A 17,374-nucleotide genomic window follows, 5' to 3' on the forward strand; every position below is an offset into this window, starting at 1 on the left:
GCAGGTTTCCTCCGGGTGCTCTGGTTTCCTCCCACAGTCCAAAGATGTGCGGGTCAGGTGAATTGGCCATGCTAAATTGCCCGTAGCCTTAGGTAAGGGGTAAATGTAGGGGTATGGGTGGGTTGCGCTTCGGCGGGTCGGTGTGGACTTGTTGGGCAGAAGGGCCTGTTTCCACACTGTAAGTAATCTAAGCTAATCTAATGAGTGTAAGAGGCTGAGAGGTAACTTTACAGAGGTTTATAAAATCATGAAGGGCATGGATAAGATGAAGAGTCAAGTGTGGAGGATTTCAAACCTAGAAGACATAGGTTTAAAGTGACAGGAGAAAGATCTAAAAGGGACCTAAGGGGCAGCCCCCCTCACACAGAGGGGGGTGCATGTACAGAAGTGGTAGAGGTTGGAAAACCTACGACATTTAAAAGGCATCTGGATGGGTATGTGAATAGGAAGGGTTTAGAGGGATATGGGCCAAGTTCTGCCAATTAGGACTAGATTAATTTTGGATATTTGGTCAGCATGGATGAGTTGGACTGGATGGTCTGTTTCCATGTTGTACAACTCTATGATTCTATGAACATAGAACATTGACAGCACAGTACTGGCCCTTTGGTCTTGATGTTGCCCTATGACTCTAATTACGTCCTTCTGAGGTGCAATCAACCAGTATTTCTGTCAGAATTGAAAAGTTTAAAAGATAAAGTACATTGACCAAATGGGCCAATAGGCTGCAGAGAGGCAAGTGGAGTTAAATTTAGACAAATGTGAGGTGTTGCATTTTGGTAAGGCAAACCAGGGCCAGGACTTATACACTTAATTGTCTGAGGAGTAACTTTCTCACGCAGAGGGTGGTGTGTGTCTGGAATGGACTGCCAGAGGAGATGGTAGAGGCTGGTACAGTTTCAACATTTAAAAGGCATCTGGATGGGTACATGAATAGAAAGGGTTTAGAGGGATATGGGCCAAATGCTAGCAAGTGGGACGAGATTAACATAGAATATCTGGTTGTCATGGAAGTATTGGACAGAAAGGTCTGTTTCTGTCCTGTATAACTCTTCAACAAAGTAAAGCAACATTTTTGGGTTGTGGAAGACATCAAATGTACTAATGGAATTGTTGTTCCTGAACATTTCTATGTAGATATAACCGTGAAGAGACAGACAGACGGACAGACAGACAGTCAGTCAGGATGACCAAGGCCTTTAGACAGGCTGCTAGCTAGGCCTGTTTATAGTCATCTTGGCCAGGTTCTGTTCTGCTTTACACTCTTTTTCAGAAACTAAAGAAAACAAATTAACTAATTAATTTAGCAGAACCTTACGGGAACACTGTAACAAAGATTGAACATTTATGGAAAGTTTAAGAACTTAAAATATTATTTCTGGACCTGGCAATATGACATAATCCCCGTCACAGGTGGGTCAGGGATGCACCCAAGGCCTGAAGCATACTCCCTTTTGAGGGACCCCCGGGACCAGTGTAGGTAATGGAGTATGTTTTGATAGTACAGTCGTTGGGCTGAAGAGCCTCTTCAATGCTGTCTGATTCTGTCATTCTCTGATTATCTGAATGGACTTAACCATGGAAGAAAGGCCGACAATCAGGTCTAATGAACTCCTCCATAGCCCACTGCCTGAATACGTCAGAAAACTCTATCCCCAGACTCCTTCCAAGCATATTAACAAACAAAAGTCTTTTTCAAACAAAAACAAAAATTGCTGGAAAAACTCAGCAGGATTGGAGTTTCTGTGGAGAGACAGAAACAGATTTAATGTTTCGGGTCTAGTGAGCCTTCAGAAACTGAATCCACATCCTTCATCTGCGTACCCTTAACTTGTTCATGATATTAATGTAGCATCAGCATTAACTTTTATACAGAGTCATGCGGTCATAGAGATGTACAGCATAGAAACAGACCCTTCGGTCCAACTCATTCATGCTGACCAGATTTCGTAAATTAATCTAGTCCCATCTGCCAGCATTTGGCCCACATCCCAGTAATCCCTCCTTATTCATATACAGAACAACTTCGATTATTCAAACACCGATTATCTGAATTTCGGATTACCCGAACAAGATCTCCGGATGTTTGGGTAAATGGTGTTATCCGAACAGTCGATTATCCTAGCATTCAATTATCCAAACAAAATACTTACCACCTGTGTCTGCACCTGTCCAGTGGGGTATAATGGGATGAATGGCCAGTATTTGCTTTTCCTTTGTTTAGTCATCATCATAGAGTTAAGGTTGCTGTAATTTCATCGAAAGTTAGATTCTAGTTTATTGGCGTTTTGTTAGTCGGGTGTCTATATTTGCAGTGAAAGCACACATGATTTATGGTGGCCCATTGAACTGAATTGCAAATGGGCACAATCCTTTGTGGTCTGCCCAGGAGTATTGGCCTCATTGTTTACACAAGGTCTGCTGCAATTTTAAACCCGTCTGCTGTGGTTTAACGATTATTAGCACTGGGGCACGTGTTTTGTTTAAAATTAAGATGTGGGCTCTGTTTCGGCTTTGCTCGGGAAAAAAGCAGGCCTTTTGGATGGTGTGAAACAGGAACAGACACAGTAAGGGTACTGGCTGCTTTTCTGTTTGCTCAGTAAACAGTACAGGAATGTGTGAAGCTATAAAGAGCTCCAGTGTGGAGTCAGGTCCAATGCATCTGATTTGTGAAATAATCAACAGGAAGACGGCGTATCCAAGAGGAAATCTGGGAGGAACCTTCTTATGTAGAGCGTGGAGCTTGTGACCACAAGATGATGGATGGCAGGTAATACTTTTATGTTGAAGTCTCATTGAAGGAGAAAAAAAAATCAAAGGATGCACTTGTAGAGGCCGGTTGAACAGTTTTCCAGCATGGACTCAATGGGCCGAATGCACTCTCAATTCTCTGTAATTAAACCACAGATTTTGAGCTTTCCTTTTCGTTATTCTTTCATGGGATGTGGATGTCACTGGCATGAAATGACGTGGCTGAAGAGTCCACCACATCGCTGTGGGTCTGAGGTTACATGTAGGTGAGACAGGGTAAGGAGTTCTCCCCTTGCAGGACATTAGTCAACCAGATGGGTTTAGGCAAGACCTGTCAGAGCTGCCCTGGCCACCATTACAAAAACTAGCTTTCAGTTCTAAATTTATTCAGTAAATTTGAATTCCCTCAACTATCCCGGTGCGACCTGGTCCCACGTCCCTGGGACATTCACTTGTTTCTCTCCATCAGTAGTCCAACACACCACTGTCTCCCCCCGAGTCAATGGCTTCATGATGCTTCATTGAGGTTAATTCTCTATATCCAGTAACTATCATAGGATCATTGAATCAAGCATCACAGAAAAGGCACATTGTATATCTGCACCAAAAAAAAACCCTCTAAAATTATAGAATCCCTGCAGTGTGGGAACGGGCCCTTCGGCCCAACAAGTCCACACCGACCCGCCGAAAAGTAACCCACCCAGACTCATTCCCTCTACATTTATGCCCAATCTACACATTCCTGAACACCATGGGCAATTTAGCACTGCCAATTCACTTAACCTGCACACCTTTGGACTGTGGGAGGAAACCCACACAGTCACAGGGAGAATGTGCAGACTCCACACAGACAGTCATCCGAGGCTGGAATCAAACCCAGGTCCCTGGCACTGTCAGGCAGCAGCGCTAACCACTGAGCCTCCAGTCCTATTGTCCTACATGGTTTAACATTTGAAATGCTCGTCCAAATACCTTTTAAACGATGTGAGATTTCTCACTTCAACTACCCTCTCAGGCTGTGCATGTCAGATTCCTACCATCCACTGGGTGAAAAATATTTTCCTCAAATTCCCTCTGAACCTCTAGCCTTTCACCTTAAAATGATGGCCCCTTGCTATTGATCCTTCATCAAAGGTGAACTGCTGTGCCCATGCCCCTCCAGTGCAATGGTGACCAGAACCACACATGGTACTTCAGCTGTGGCCTAATGAAAATTTTTTACTGCTCCAACAGACTTGCCTTATAATCCATGCCTCGACTGATAACGGCAGGTTTCCCGCATGCCTTCTTAACCAGCCTATTAACCTGTTCGGCCACTGTCAGGGATCTGTGGATAAGCAATCCCAAGATCCCCCAAACTTCCTTGTGTAAGCCAAACATTGAGTACTCTTGTATCTTATTACATTTTCCAAAGTGTATAACCTCACACTTAGGATAGAAATTCCTTCTACCACTAATCTGATCGACCTGTCAGTATCCTCCTACAAATAAAATCTTCTTCCTCAATGTCAACTACCTGGCCAATCTTTGTGTCATCCGTAAATTAACTCCTTATCCTCTCCACATTTGATAAGGGACCGAGCATTGATCCCTGTCTGCACACTGGCCTCCAGTCATACTAACAGCCTTTTATCAGCACCCTCTGTCTCCTTCCACCAAAAGAATTTTGGATCCAACTTGCCAAGTTACCCTGCATTCAATGCCCTTTTACCTTCTTTGTCAGTTTCCCATGTGGAACCTTGTCAAAAGCTTTGCTTGAATCCAGATAAACTAAATCAACTGCATTACCCTCAGCTACACATCTGGTCATTTCCTTGGAAAATTCTACCAGACTTGTTAGCCATACTGACCATCCCTGATGGAAATCGAGAGCGTGTGCTGGAAAAAACACAACAGGTCAGGCAGCAACCGAGGAGTAGGAGAGTCGATGTTTCGGGCATGAGCCCTTCAACAGGAATGGCTTATGCATCAGGGCTTATGCCCGAAACGTCGATTCTCCTGCTCCTCGGATGCTGTGATTTTCCAGCATCACACCCTCGAATCTGATCTCCAGCATTTACAGTCCTCGCTTTCTCCCATCCCTGATGTAACCTTGCCTCTCCAATTGGAGATTAATTCACTCCTTCAGAAGATTCTCCAGTAGTTTCCCTGCCACTGATGTAAAATTCACTGGTCTGCCATTCTCCGGTTTATCTCTACCACCTTTCTTAAAAAGTTGAACCACATTGACTGTCCTCCAGCACCTCCCCCGAACCTATCCTGACAGTTAAGGTACCCATTTCTGTCACTATTATTGTCAATCTCTTTTCCATCAGATCCCAGTTGTCTTTCCTTCCATTCCTTTGCTGTTTGACCGTGATATTGGATTGATGTGGGGTGGATCAGATGCCTGGAAAACACCATCTTGCTTTTGTAGTTAGATACAGTGGGACTCCTGTCGCACTAGAACCTCTATAGGAGCAAAGAGGCCATTCTGCCCATTGAGTCTGCAACAATCCTCTGAACAGCATCTCACCCAGAGCTAATTCAACCACCCTATTCCCCATAGCCCTGCATTTCCCCTAGCCTGCAAACCTTTGGACTGTGAGAGGAAATCAGAGCACCCAACATAGTCATGGGGAGAATTTGAAAACACCACACAGGCAATCACCAAAGGCTGGAATTGAACCTGGTCCCTGGAGCTGTGAGGAAGCAGTGCTAACCACTGTGCCATCATGCCATATGCCTTTTAAATGTTGTAGACTCCACTACTTCCTCTGGCAGCTCATTCATACAGTCAACCCCTTCAGGGTCAAACAGAATGGAAGAATCAGAACTGGGATCTGATGGAAAAGAGATTGGAAATAATAGTGACAGAAATAGGTACCTTAACTGTGAGGATCGACTCACACAGGGAGGTGCTGGAGGACAGCTAATGTGGTCCAACTTAGGCCCCTTTTAAATCTTTCCCCTCTCACCTTAAACCTATGCCCTCTAGTTTTGGACTCACCCACCTTGGGGAAAAGACCCCGCCCATTCACCCTATCCATGCCCATGACTTTACAGATCTCTATAAGGTCACTCCTCAGTCTCCCACGCTCCAGGGAAAACAGCCCCAGCCTATTCAGCCTCTCCCTGTACCTCAAACCCTCCAATCCTGGCAACATCTTTGCAAATCTTTTCTGAACCCTTTCAAGTTTCACAACAGCAGGGAGACCAGAATTGAATGCAGTATTCCAAATGCAGCTTAACCATGTAATTTAACCCATCATGGCTGTGAATGAGCAACATACCCCAGTGTCATTCTCCCAGTCAATCTACATATTCATCTAGTATAATAACATCAAAGCATCCCTTTTAAAAGTGACAGATCTTGTGTATAGTTGATCAATTCTCACTAAATTATTAAGAGTGCATGAAAAAACATTTCCGGGACACCAAATGTTAAAGAAGAAGCCAGACATACGTAATGCTAAAAGTCACACAACACCAGGTTATAGTCCAACAGGTTTATTTGGAAGCACTAGCTTTCGGAGCGCTGCTCCTTCATCAGGTGGAGCATCTGGTGAAGGAGAGGCACCCTGAAAGCTAGTGCTTCCAAATAAATCTGTTGGACTATAACCTGGTGTTGAGCGATTTTTAACTTTGTACACCTCAGTCCAAAATGTGTTGCTGGAAAAGCGCAGCAGGTCAGGCAGCATCCAAGGAACAGGAGATTCGACGTTTCGGGCATAAGCCCTTCTTCAGGGCTTATGCCCGAAACGTCGAATCTCCTGTTCCTTGGATGCTGCCTGACCTGCTGTGCTTTTCCAGCAACATATTTTCAGCTCTGATCTGCAGCATCTGCAGACCTCACTTACACCTCAGTCCAACACTGGCATCTCCATATCGTATGTAATGCTGCACTCGCAAATAAAGCTGTTATCAAGGAAAGGATTCTTGTCTAGTTTTTGATTTCACCATTTGGCTTGGAATCCATTTGAAAGCAAAGTGTGTGCAAGTATAAAGCCTCAACCATTGCCACAAAACGGACACAATTTGGCTGCATATGTCATTTTACTGAGGCTTGTTATACATCTTATTATTAACGCACACACGGTACTAAAGTGACAATTAAAAGATTTTCTGTTGCTTTAAAAATTATATGTTTTTTTTGGAGAAAATTATTCCTTTTGTGGATTATGAGACCTCAGATTTTTTTCTCAGCTTAATATGCCATTTGATGTTTAGAAAGGATAGTCCGAATATCAAATAAAACCACACCAGGTACGTAATGAGTAATTTGTTGTGTTTGTTTTACTCATTTGTTTTCCCAGACGGAGACAAACACAAGATCTCTTTGTTTAACAAAGTCAATATGAATATTCCCTTAATAAAACAAACAATTAAATATGGCCTCTTACTTTTCTTTAAATAATTCTGGAAAACTAATACAGTGGGACTCTGAGCTACAAACATCCAGCCCGTGAATGCCTCAAATGGGATTTCGTACAAGGATGTATAGATAAAAATCCTATATTTGAACATTTCCTGTACTTCCTGAACAGATATTTTATATCGTTCTGCATTGTGTAAACATACACATGAATCAACTTACAAACAGACTTGAGGACAGAAGCCATTCACAATCTGGAACTGTCTGCCCATTGACATTAACAGAGAATGTGAAAAGGATAGCTGGCTATATGGTAACAAAAACAAATGCTGCTCTCTCATGAGAGAGAGAGAGAGAGAGATACAACCAGGTGATGGTTTTACCTGAGGGTCACCACACCTCAGGCAAGGGATGAGATTGAGAAGGGGAGTCCTATGGTGGTCAACAGCCCAGAACAAAGATAATACTAGTTGGGGAACTAGTGGAGCCCAGTCAGACCATGTGGAAGCCCAGAAAGACTGTGATGTCTGTCTTTTTAGCTTTATTTTTTATTTATAACTTATACTATTTATGTATGCAATGTGGTGTAACCTTTGTTTTCTTTATATTTTGATTTGTACCTGGGTACTTTGTACTTAAGATAGCCCTGTGTGTTTGTGACACATTTCACTGTATGTACTCCTGTTCCTTCGTGACTTGAGCACACGTGACAATAAACCTAATTCTGATTCTAATTCATGGTTACCTCAGCTGGTGTAGGAAGTGAAACCCCACTGTTGGTGTCACTCTGCATTTCAAACCAGCAAGGGTCGAGAGTGGGCTGCTGGAAAAGCACAGGAGGTCAAGCAGCAGCCGAAGAGCAGGAGAATCGATGTTTCGGGCAAGAGTCCTTCATCAGGAATGATGTTCCTGGTGAAGGGCTCTTGCCCAAAATGTCGATTCTCCTGCTCCTCTAATGCTGCCTGACCTCCTGTGCTTTTCCAGCAGCCCAATCTCGACTCTGATGTCCAATTCTCACTTTCTCCATTGCAAACCAAGCTTACCACTTGACAGAATGACGGATCTGGTGAAATTACTCTTGGAACCACTATCCTGTTATACCCACATTCAGATCACTTGTACATAATAAATACAATATTCCTTAATGCTTACTGCTGGGGAACCCCACTGCACCCAGTTAGGTAAATATTTTTAACACCAACAAAGTTCGGGTCTTGGACGTTCTGTTATAATGTTGTTTTGCAGAGTGCAATAACATCTTTAAGGGAATGCCTGCAATATTAGATCATTCTGACTTCATATAGAAATTGATATTTAGTGAGCAACTAGAGATGTATAAATGCAGTTCCATCACAGAAAATGAAACCGTGTGTAACTTGTCAGGGGAAATCCCCACAGGATTTGCAATCATCACTGGGAATTTTTTCTGAATGATCCAATGCAGCTGGGCTGAAGACGATCATTTTTACCTTAGAGCTCAATGGACATCAGCTTCAAATCCCAATCCAGATGACTAGAACACAAACTCCCCCTCACTACACATGTTCTGACTTACTAAGTCTGCTAGATGGATCGTTCTGTCAACGAGCTAGCTAGCACAGCGGGATAAATGGTCTTCATTTGTGCTGGAACAACTCTGTGAGCCTGTGACAAGGGTATGATTCAAAAATCACAGAATCCCCACTATATGGAAACAGGCCATTGGTCCATTGAATCCACACCAATTGTCTGAACAACACCCCACTCTGCACACCCCCAAACCCATCCATGTAACCCTGCACTCCCCATGGCTAATCCACTTAACCTCAAGATTAAAGTGGTGCTGGAAAAGCACAGCAGATCCAGCAGCATCTGAGGACCAGGAAAATTGACATTTTAGGCAAAAGCTCCTCATCAGGAATTCCTGACAAAGGGCTTTTGCCTAAAACATTGATTTTCCTGGTCCTTGGATGCTGCCTGACCTACTGTGCTTTTCCAGCACCACTCTAATTTTGACTCTAATCTCCAGCATCTGCAGTACCCACTTCTGCCAAATCCACTTAACCTTCACATCCCTGGACACTATGGGCAATTTAGCATGGCCAATCTACTTAACCTGCAGACCTTTGGACTGTGGGAGGAAACCGGAGCATCCGGAGGAAACCCGTGCAGACACGGGGGGACCCGAGGCTGGAATCAGGTCCCGAGTGCTGTGAGGCAGCAGTGTTAACCACTAAGCCATCATGTCCCCCCTCATATTGTGCTTAGTTTTATCTCAATGCAAGTGGATGTGTTCTGAACAAGTTAAAATCTCACTCAAATAAGCTCGAGCACAGGAGCTTAGGAAAAACCACTGCTTTCAGTATGGACTCCAATAAAAATATGCAAAGGTACAAAAGTAATTCCAGTGATCTACTTCACCATGTTTGCAATATGTGCATTTTTGAGGCATTTTATTTAAAACGTTGGACCTAAAAGATCTCCCTGGGAGAAAAAAATTGGCATTACATTTTGACAAAAAAAATCTTTGAGTGATTTCATTATTTCATCAACAAACTGTAACAATGCAAGCTGACATAGGAAAAAGTGATCGGAAATCCAGGCTTAAATATTTGCAATGGGAACAGCTGGCACTGATTGCAACCAACAACTTAACACAGGAAGGAAATATATGACCATGTCCACACACTTGAAGCGTGTGATCTCAAACATCGTAGCTCCAAGGATCAAAGTTTATTTTTTTAAAAGTCAGTCTGGTTTCTTTTAAGCTGAAAATGAAGATTTACAAATAAATGTCAATGCCCCTCACCAAAAACAACTAACTTCTGACTGACCTGATCGACACAGAGAGGGAATTCTATGAGTGTAGATAGAAGCCAGGTTAACAAGCTATTTGGAAAGATTTGGCATTACTTTCATGCTTTTGAATTGAGAGAATTATAGAAAAGATACAGCATAGAAGGGCTTATGGCCGAAATGGTGATTCTCCTGTTCCTTGGATCTGCCTGATCGGCTGTGCTTTTCCAGCACCACACTCTCAACTCAGATCTCCAGCATCTGCAGTCCTCACTTTCTCCGAGTTGAATTCAACCCATTGTGTCTGTGCCAGCTCTCTGTAAGAGCAATTCACTTAATGCCACTAGCCCGCCTTAAATCATAGCCCTGCAAGATTTTCCGAAACAGATAATGATCCAATTCCCTTCTGAATGTCGTCACTGAAGCAGCCTCAGTATACCTTAAAGGCAGTGTATTCTAGATCCTTACCACTCACTGTGCAAAATGCTTTCCTGCATATCACCATTTCTTCTTCTGCTAATTATCTTAAATCTGCGACCTCTCATTCTCTATCCCTCCACCAATGTCAGAACTCACATGACACCAGATTATAGTCCAACAGATTTATTCCAAGTCACAAGTTTTCAGGGTGCAGCACCTGGAGAAGGAGCAGCGCTCCATCAGCTTGCGTGATCTCAAAGTCACCTGTTGGACTATAACCTGGCGTCATGTGACTTCTGACTTGGTCCGCCCCAGCCCAACATCGGCACCTCTACATCTTCCAGCAATGGGAACAGCTTCTCTTTGTCTATTCAATCTTCTCATTACAAAGCAAAGTTAAAAATCACAAAGTTAAAAAACACACAACACCAGGTTATTGTCCAACAGGTTTATTTGGAAGCACTAGCTTTCGGGGCACTGCCCCTTCATCAGGTGGTTGTGGACATAAGATTGCAAGACACAGAATTTATAGCAAAAGTTTACAGTGTGATGTAACTGAAATTATACTTGAAAAAGACCTGGTTTGTTAAATCTCTCATCTTTTAGAATGGGCATGTTGGTTTCAGTTCTTTCATACGTAAATTCCAGAACTTTCTTAAGTTACATTCTCAAGTGAAATTTAACAATAGGCGCCATGTTGACCCAGATAATGCATTGAAGGTGTGAGGTGCCTTGTGTGAGGTTGTCTGTGCCTTAATGTTCAGACTAATTCTAATCTAAAAAAGGGATTTACATAATCTTACATGGATTTAAGCAGCTTTTGAGGAAAATAAAATGTAATTCAGCAACTACAAATTTACCCCACAAATTTACGTGTGTGTATGTGTGCATGTTAGCGTGCGTGTGCAGGGGGCTTTGAGTGCCTGTGTGAGAGTGTGAGAGGGTGCTAGTGAGAGTGTGGGAGTGTATGTGTGAGTGTATGAGAGAGAGCTTGTGTATGAGAGAGGGTCTGCGTGAGTGTATGAGTCTGTAGAAGTGACTATGTGTGTGTGCGTGTCTGTGTCTGTGTAGTGCAGTGGGGTGACCTGGAGTGTGACATGAACCTAAGGCCATCCCCATGGTTACTGAACTTAGCTATCAGCCTCTGCTCAGCCACTTTACATTGTTGCCTGTCCCGAAGTCATCTTTGGAAGATGATCACCTGAAGATCCGAGGCTGAATGTCCTGGACCGCTGAAGTGTTCTCCATCTTGGGGGGAGCACTTCTGTCTGTTGATTGTTGTGCTGTGTCCATTCATCTGTTGTCCTAGCCTCTGCTTTGTCTCACCAGGGCATCCTTGTCTGCAGCATATGAGATAGGCAATGTTGGCTGAGTCACATGAGTACCTGCCATGTACATGGTGGGTGTTGTCCCCATGGGTAATGGTGGTATCTGTGTCAATACTCTGACAAGTCTTGCAGCATCTACCGTGTCAAGGTTGGATGATGTTGTCCTGAAGCCAGGCACTTTGCCGTGAACAATGATCTGTTTGAGGTTTGGTGATTGTTTAAAGGTGAGGCGTGGGGAAGGTCTTGGTGAGGTGCTCATCCTCATTGATAATGCGTTGCAGGCTGTGAAGAACGTGGTGTAGTTTTTCGGCTCCTGGGAAGTACTAGACGACGAAGGTGTCCATCAGGTGGTTGAAGGTGACAAAGGAGCAGCGGTCCGAAAACTAGGGCTTCCAAACAAACTTGGTGGACTATAACCCAATGATTTTTAACTTTGTCCACCCCAGTCCAACACTGGCTCCTTCATTCCTGATGAAAGGCTTATGCCCGAAACATCGAATTTCCTTTTCCTTCGATGCTGCCTGACCTGCTGCGCTTTTCCAGCAACACATTTTCAGCTGTGATCTCCAGCATCTGCAGACCTCACTTTCTCCTTCATTATAAAAGCAAGGCATCTCATATCTGTCAGAACAAATTACTGCAGATGATGGAATCTGAACTGAAAACAACCAATGCTGGAGATTACAGTGGGCCAGACAGCATCCATGGAGGGAGAGCAAGCGAACGTTTCAAATGTCTGCCTGACCTACTGTGATCTCCAGCATTTTTGTTTTCAGCATCTTATGTAGTCTTTCTTAACAGCCTTATCGTTTGCTTGCCCTGATACAAAAAAAACTGTGAACACATTCGCCACAATTCCTCTTTTTGTTTTGCAACACCCCCTCTCCTCAAGCTCTAACTATTTGGATGAAACTGCCTCTCCATGTTGTTTGAGTGAAATTGCACCACTTCACACCTCGCGCATTCATTGTGCCTGCCCATTTCACATGTCAGAGTGTGGTGCTGGAAAAACACAGCCGGTCAGGCAGCATCCGAGGAACAGGAGAATCGATGTTTCGGGCATTAGCCCTTGAGGCGTTTGCTCGAAACGTCGATTCTCCTGCTCCTCGGATGCTGCCTGGCTGGCAGTGCTTTTCCAGCATCACAGGCTCGACTCTGATCCCCAGCATCTGCAGTCCTCACTTTTGCCCACTTCATATGTTAGTCTATATCCACCTTTTCTGCTACTTTCTTGTTCACCATATAATGCCAAACTGTGTCACATTTGCATATTCAGGATTTGTATTCCCTTTTACAACCTAGCCAATTCACTCATGTATAATGAAAGCAATGGTCCTAATGCCACCTCGGGGGAACTGCATTATACAAACATTCTTTTAAACTGAGCAAATAAATTCAGGTCTTTGAACCTTCAGATGTATTGTTACTCTGCAGAACTTCAACTTTATCTTGGAGAGAGTGCTTGCATAATTAGATCATTCTGACTTCATAAAGAGATAGATAGATAATGAGTAATTAGAGATGTGTAAAAACAAATCTATCACAGAAATGAAATTGTGTGGAAAGGGTGAGGCAAAAGCTTTGCAGTAGTTTTAATAATAACTTGGAAACTATTTTTTTCTGACTCCTACAGTGCAGCTGAACTGAAGACTAATATCCTTGTCTCAAGAGTTCAGAGATTGTGCTCAAGTCTTACTTCAAAATACAAAATCGGAGAGTCCAATGCTTTCCTGAGGGTTATACATGTTAAAATGAATCTTCAATGGTCTTTTCAGCTTAAAATACATCGCGACAGTATGGGGAAGATGGTGGCATGGTGGGAAAAGACTTAACTTGTAATCTGGATAGCTCAGCCCCATACAATCACAAAGAATGATGTGGAAGTGCCAGTGTAGGACTGGGATGGAGATGGTCAGAAGTCACATGACACCAGTTTATAGTCAAACAGGTTTATTTGAAATCACTCGCTTTCATATTTGCTTGTGATTTCAAATAAACCTATTGGACCATAACCCAGTATTGTGTGACTTCTGTACTTAAACTCAATGTTAGAGAAACTCAGTTCTGATAGCATCTGTAGGAGGGGAGAGAGAGAGAGAGAGAGAGAGAGAGAGAGAGAGAGACAGGGAGAGAGAGAGTTAATGTTACAAGTCCAGTATGACTCCTCTGCAGAAGAACTCTAATTCTGAAATCATATCAGACTTGAAATGTTAACATCGTTTCTCTCTCCACAGAAGCTGCAAGACCTGTTGAGTTTCTCTGTTTTCATTTCAGATTTCCAACATCTGCAGAATTTTACATTTAGCCCTGAATAATACTCTTGTATTCAATTCTCAGCAGGGCAACTGGTGCAATTTACAATATCCGACATTCAATTATCCGAATTTTGGATTATCCGGCAAGATCGCAAGATCCCAATGCTTGGCTAAGCTACGTTACCCGGCATTTGATTATCCGGAATTCGATTAACCAACCAAAATACGCCCCGGCCATGTCCTTCGGATAATCGAGGTTCCTCTGTAAAGTCCATTCATAAATTTGGAAAATAAGCCACTCACAGTGACCGAAACTATCATCACTTGTTGTAAAAACCTGCCTGACTTACTGATGTTTTTCCCAGGACAGGAAATCTGTGCTCCTTACGTGGTCTGGCCTCCCTGTGGCTCCAGATGAGCAATAAACGTGGTCAACTCTCGATTGTTCCCTGAAATGGCCCAGTAAGCCAGCTAGGGATGGCAAACACATGCCAATGTTGCCAACGACACCTACACTTCATGAAAGTGCCAAGAAGGCTTTCACAGAATCCCTACAACATGGAAACATGCCATTCAGCCCATCATGTCCACATTCACCTTCCAAAGAGCGTCTCACCCAGACCCACCCCACTTACCCTATCCCCGTGACCTGTATTTCCCATGGATAACCCACCCAGCCTGGACAATTTAGATTAGATACCCTATAGTATGGAAACCAGCCTTTCAGCCCAGCAAGTCCATACTAACCATCCAAAGAGTAACCCACCCAGACCCATTCCCCTATCCTATATTTACCCCTGATTAATGCACCTAATACAATATAGCATGGCCAATTCACCTGACCTGCACATCTTTGGATTGTGGGAGGAAACCCACACTGATACAGGGAGAATGTGCAAACTCCACACAGACAGTTACCCAAGGCTGGAATCGAACCTGGGCTCCTGGCACTGTAAGACAGCAGTGCTAACCACTAAGCCACTCTGTCACCGTCAGGTGTGTTCCCCTGAGTTCTGTTGAACAAGGTTCCCAAATACCAACATCATTAAAAGCAGAATATTTCATCGTTAGTTTTATCCCTGGTTGCTGGAAGCTTGCTGTGTGCAGGTTAGTTGGCTTGTTTCCTGCATTATGACAGTGAATGCATTTCAAAAGTACTGCATTGACTGTAAAGCATTTGTCCTGAGGCTATAAAAAGCAAATGAAAGCAAGTTATTTTTCCCAATCAAGACCTGAAAACAGAAAGCCAATGGCAGAGGGGACCAAAACACTGCAACATTCAACATGTACATCAAAATGAAAAGTGCTAGTGAGAAATAACCTCCAACATTGATATGACATTAGCAATGGACATCACCAGCCTGAACACCTGAATAAATTGCTTAAATCCTCAACAACTCAGGCACACTCATTCAAGAAACATGTAATGCATGTTAGCATTTTATAAACTGTCCCATTAACGTGTGCACTGGCTGGGACTGGGGGGGGCGGTTGAACAGGGCAATAATACAGTCGTGTCATGCAAGTATTTGAAGAATTTCAACCATGCTTAGAGGAAACAGTAATTTCATGTTGGATTCTGTTTCAACAGCAGAAACCAAGCACAGTTTGACAACTTGTTGTACATTTTAAACACTATTACCTCTGCCGTTCTGGTCTGGTCGATACACGCTCCCCAGGGCCACACGTGGGAGAGGAATATGGTGTCTGAGCTGCTCGGTCCCTCCACTGGGATCCATTCGCCGCTGGGAGTGTTGGTCCAAACCGATGGTGGGACCGTTCGGTTCACTGTAACGGGACGAGGCGTACGGGTCCACCGGCACGTTGCGGCTGAACGGGTAGATTCCGGCGCCCGCTCCGTCAGAGCTCACCCTGGGCACCAAGTGGCCAAAATCCGAGGACGGGCCTGGGGACTGAAAGCCGGGGTTTACGCTGGACGGCGAGAGGGCGGGCTGAGTGTCTGCCGCCGGGAGGGGCTGCCCCCTGCTCTCATCGTACAGGCTGTGCATGTATCGCCGATCGAGCCCGTCGAAGGCTGGGGGCTGCTGGGGAACGTGGTACCTCTCCTGGCTGGGGTACTGGCCCTGGGGTCTGTACGGGTAGGCGTTCTCCCTGTACTCGTCGTATCTCGTCCTGGGCATCAGGGCGTACCCCCTGCCCTCCGGGAGTAGGCTGGTGGGCACCCGACGATATGGCACACCTTCGTCCATGGCATCGAAGCCTCTCGGCGACCCTTGCTCATAGCCAGGGTCGTAGGCGCTGGGATAGGATGGCTGGTGGGCCAGCGGGTAACGTTGGTAAGGCGGCTGGGCGTAAGGGGTATCCGCAAAGGGGCTGGCACCGGGCTGTTGCTGCCGGGACCTGGTCTCCTGCCTCGCGGCGGGTGGCACGTACCGGTGGGTGTTGCTGGGGTCCCCGAACTGGCCTTGCCTCCAGTTGTCCGGCACTTGCCCGAAGCCGAAAGGATGCCTGGTCTGACCCCTCACCGTCTCCGAGGCCGCTCGGCCCGTCTGCGCTGGAGCCTGGCGGCGCCCGTGATTGGCCGCGGGGCGTTGCGGCTGCCTGCTGGCGCCGCCGAGCCAGACCCTGGGGCTGCTGCGGGCTGGGTGGTGCCCGGCTGGGAGGTACTCGGAGCCGCTGTGCAGGAGGCTGTAGACCCGCCCGTTGTTCTCCCAGCGGATCATCTGCGTCCAGTGGTCCTCCGGCCGCTGCGCTGATCCCGGCTGAAAGCGCAGGGAAATCAACGAGGAAACTGACCAGCAGGTCAGGAGCAGCAGCACCCTCCTCTCCCTGGCCCCTTGCATCTTGTATTGTGCACCACTCGCCTGGAAAACCTCACAAAAGTGCTGCCTCTCTCTCTCTCTAGCGTTGCTCTCCTCTGTATATGCAAAACCCCAGACTGGACATGTTGGGACAGAGTGATGGTGAAAGATGAGAGGGGAGAGAGAGAGAGAGAGAGAACAACTCTTCAAATATTCCCAACGTTTCTTCTGCACCGCCTTTTTTTTTAACTTTCTCTCTCTCTGTTCAGCGCTGGGTCAACCGTTTACTTGCATTTTTTTTTCCTCCCTTAAAATCTCCACCGCCAGTGCATTTCCCAAACAAAAAAAAAGTTAAGACATCTCCCCTACAATTTTCTATTCCCTCCGGGCAACAAAACGGGTCAGCCCTCACAGCGTTGGTTGCCCCTCCCTATCCATGCTCAAAGTTAACATTCCCGAACCGAAATGGCACTGGAAAAATCTCTTCCCGCTTCAGAGAGGTTTCGCTTCGGGTTTTTTTTTTGTTTTGCAAGGAGGGGAAAAAAAAATACAGTAACGTCGAAAGGGAGATTTTTTTGGAATTGAACACACCGAGGGTTTCATTTTGAAATGTGTAACAGATGCAACCAGAGGTTCCCAACGTGAATAGGAAAGGTTTAGAGAGATATCGGCCAAACGCAGGCAAATGGGAATGAGTTGAGTCTTGGAAACCCTCTCAAGTTGGGCTGA

The 17,374-nt window shown here is 44.9% G+C and overlaps 1 protein-coding gene across 1 annotated transcript in view; it reads right to left on the minus strand.

The window, feature by feature from the left end:
- Positions 1–17,096, minus strand: part of loxl1 (lysyl oxidase-like 1) — an 88,054-nt gene extending 70,958 nt beyond the window's left edge. Inside the window, exon 1 of the mRNA XM_060853955.1 lies at positions 15,526–17,096. Within this exon, the coding sequence (XP_060709938.1) occupies positions 15,526–16,687 (1,162 nt within the window). The 5' untranslated portion in view covers positions 16,688–17,096. The remainder of the gene's footprint in view (positions 1–15,525) is intronic.
- Between the last annotated feature and the right edge of the window lie 278 nt (positions 17,097–17,374).

Source organism: Hemiscyllium ocellatum, chromosome 42, assembly GCF_020745735.1.
Source record: "Hemiscyllium ocellatum isolate sHemOce1 chromosome 42, sHemOce1.pat.X.cur, whole genome shotgun sequence".
Classification (NCBI taxonomy): domain Eukaryota; kingdom Metazoa; phylum Chordata; class Chondrichthyes; order Orectolobiformes; family Hemiscylliidae; genus Hemiscyllium; species Hemiscyllium ocellatum.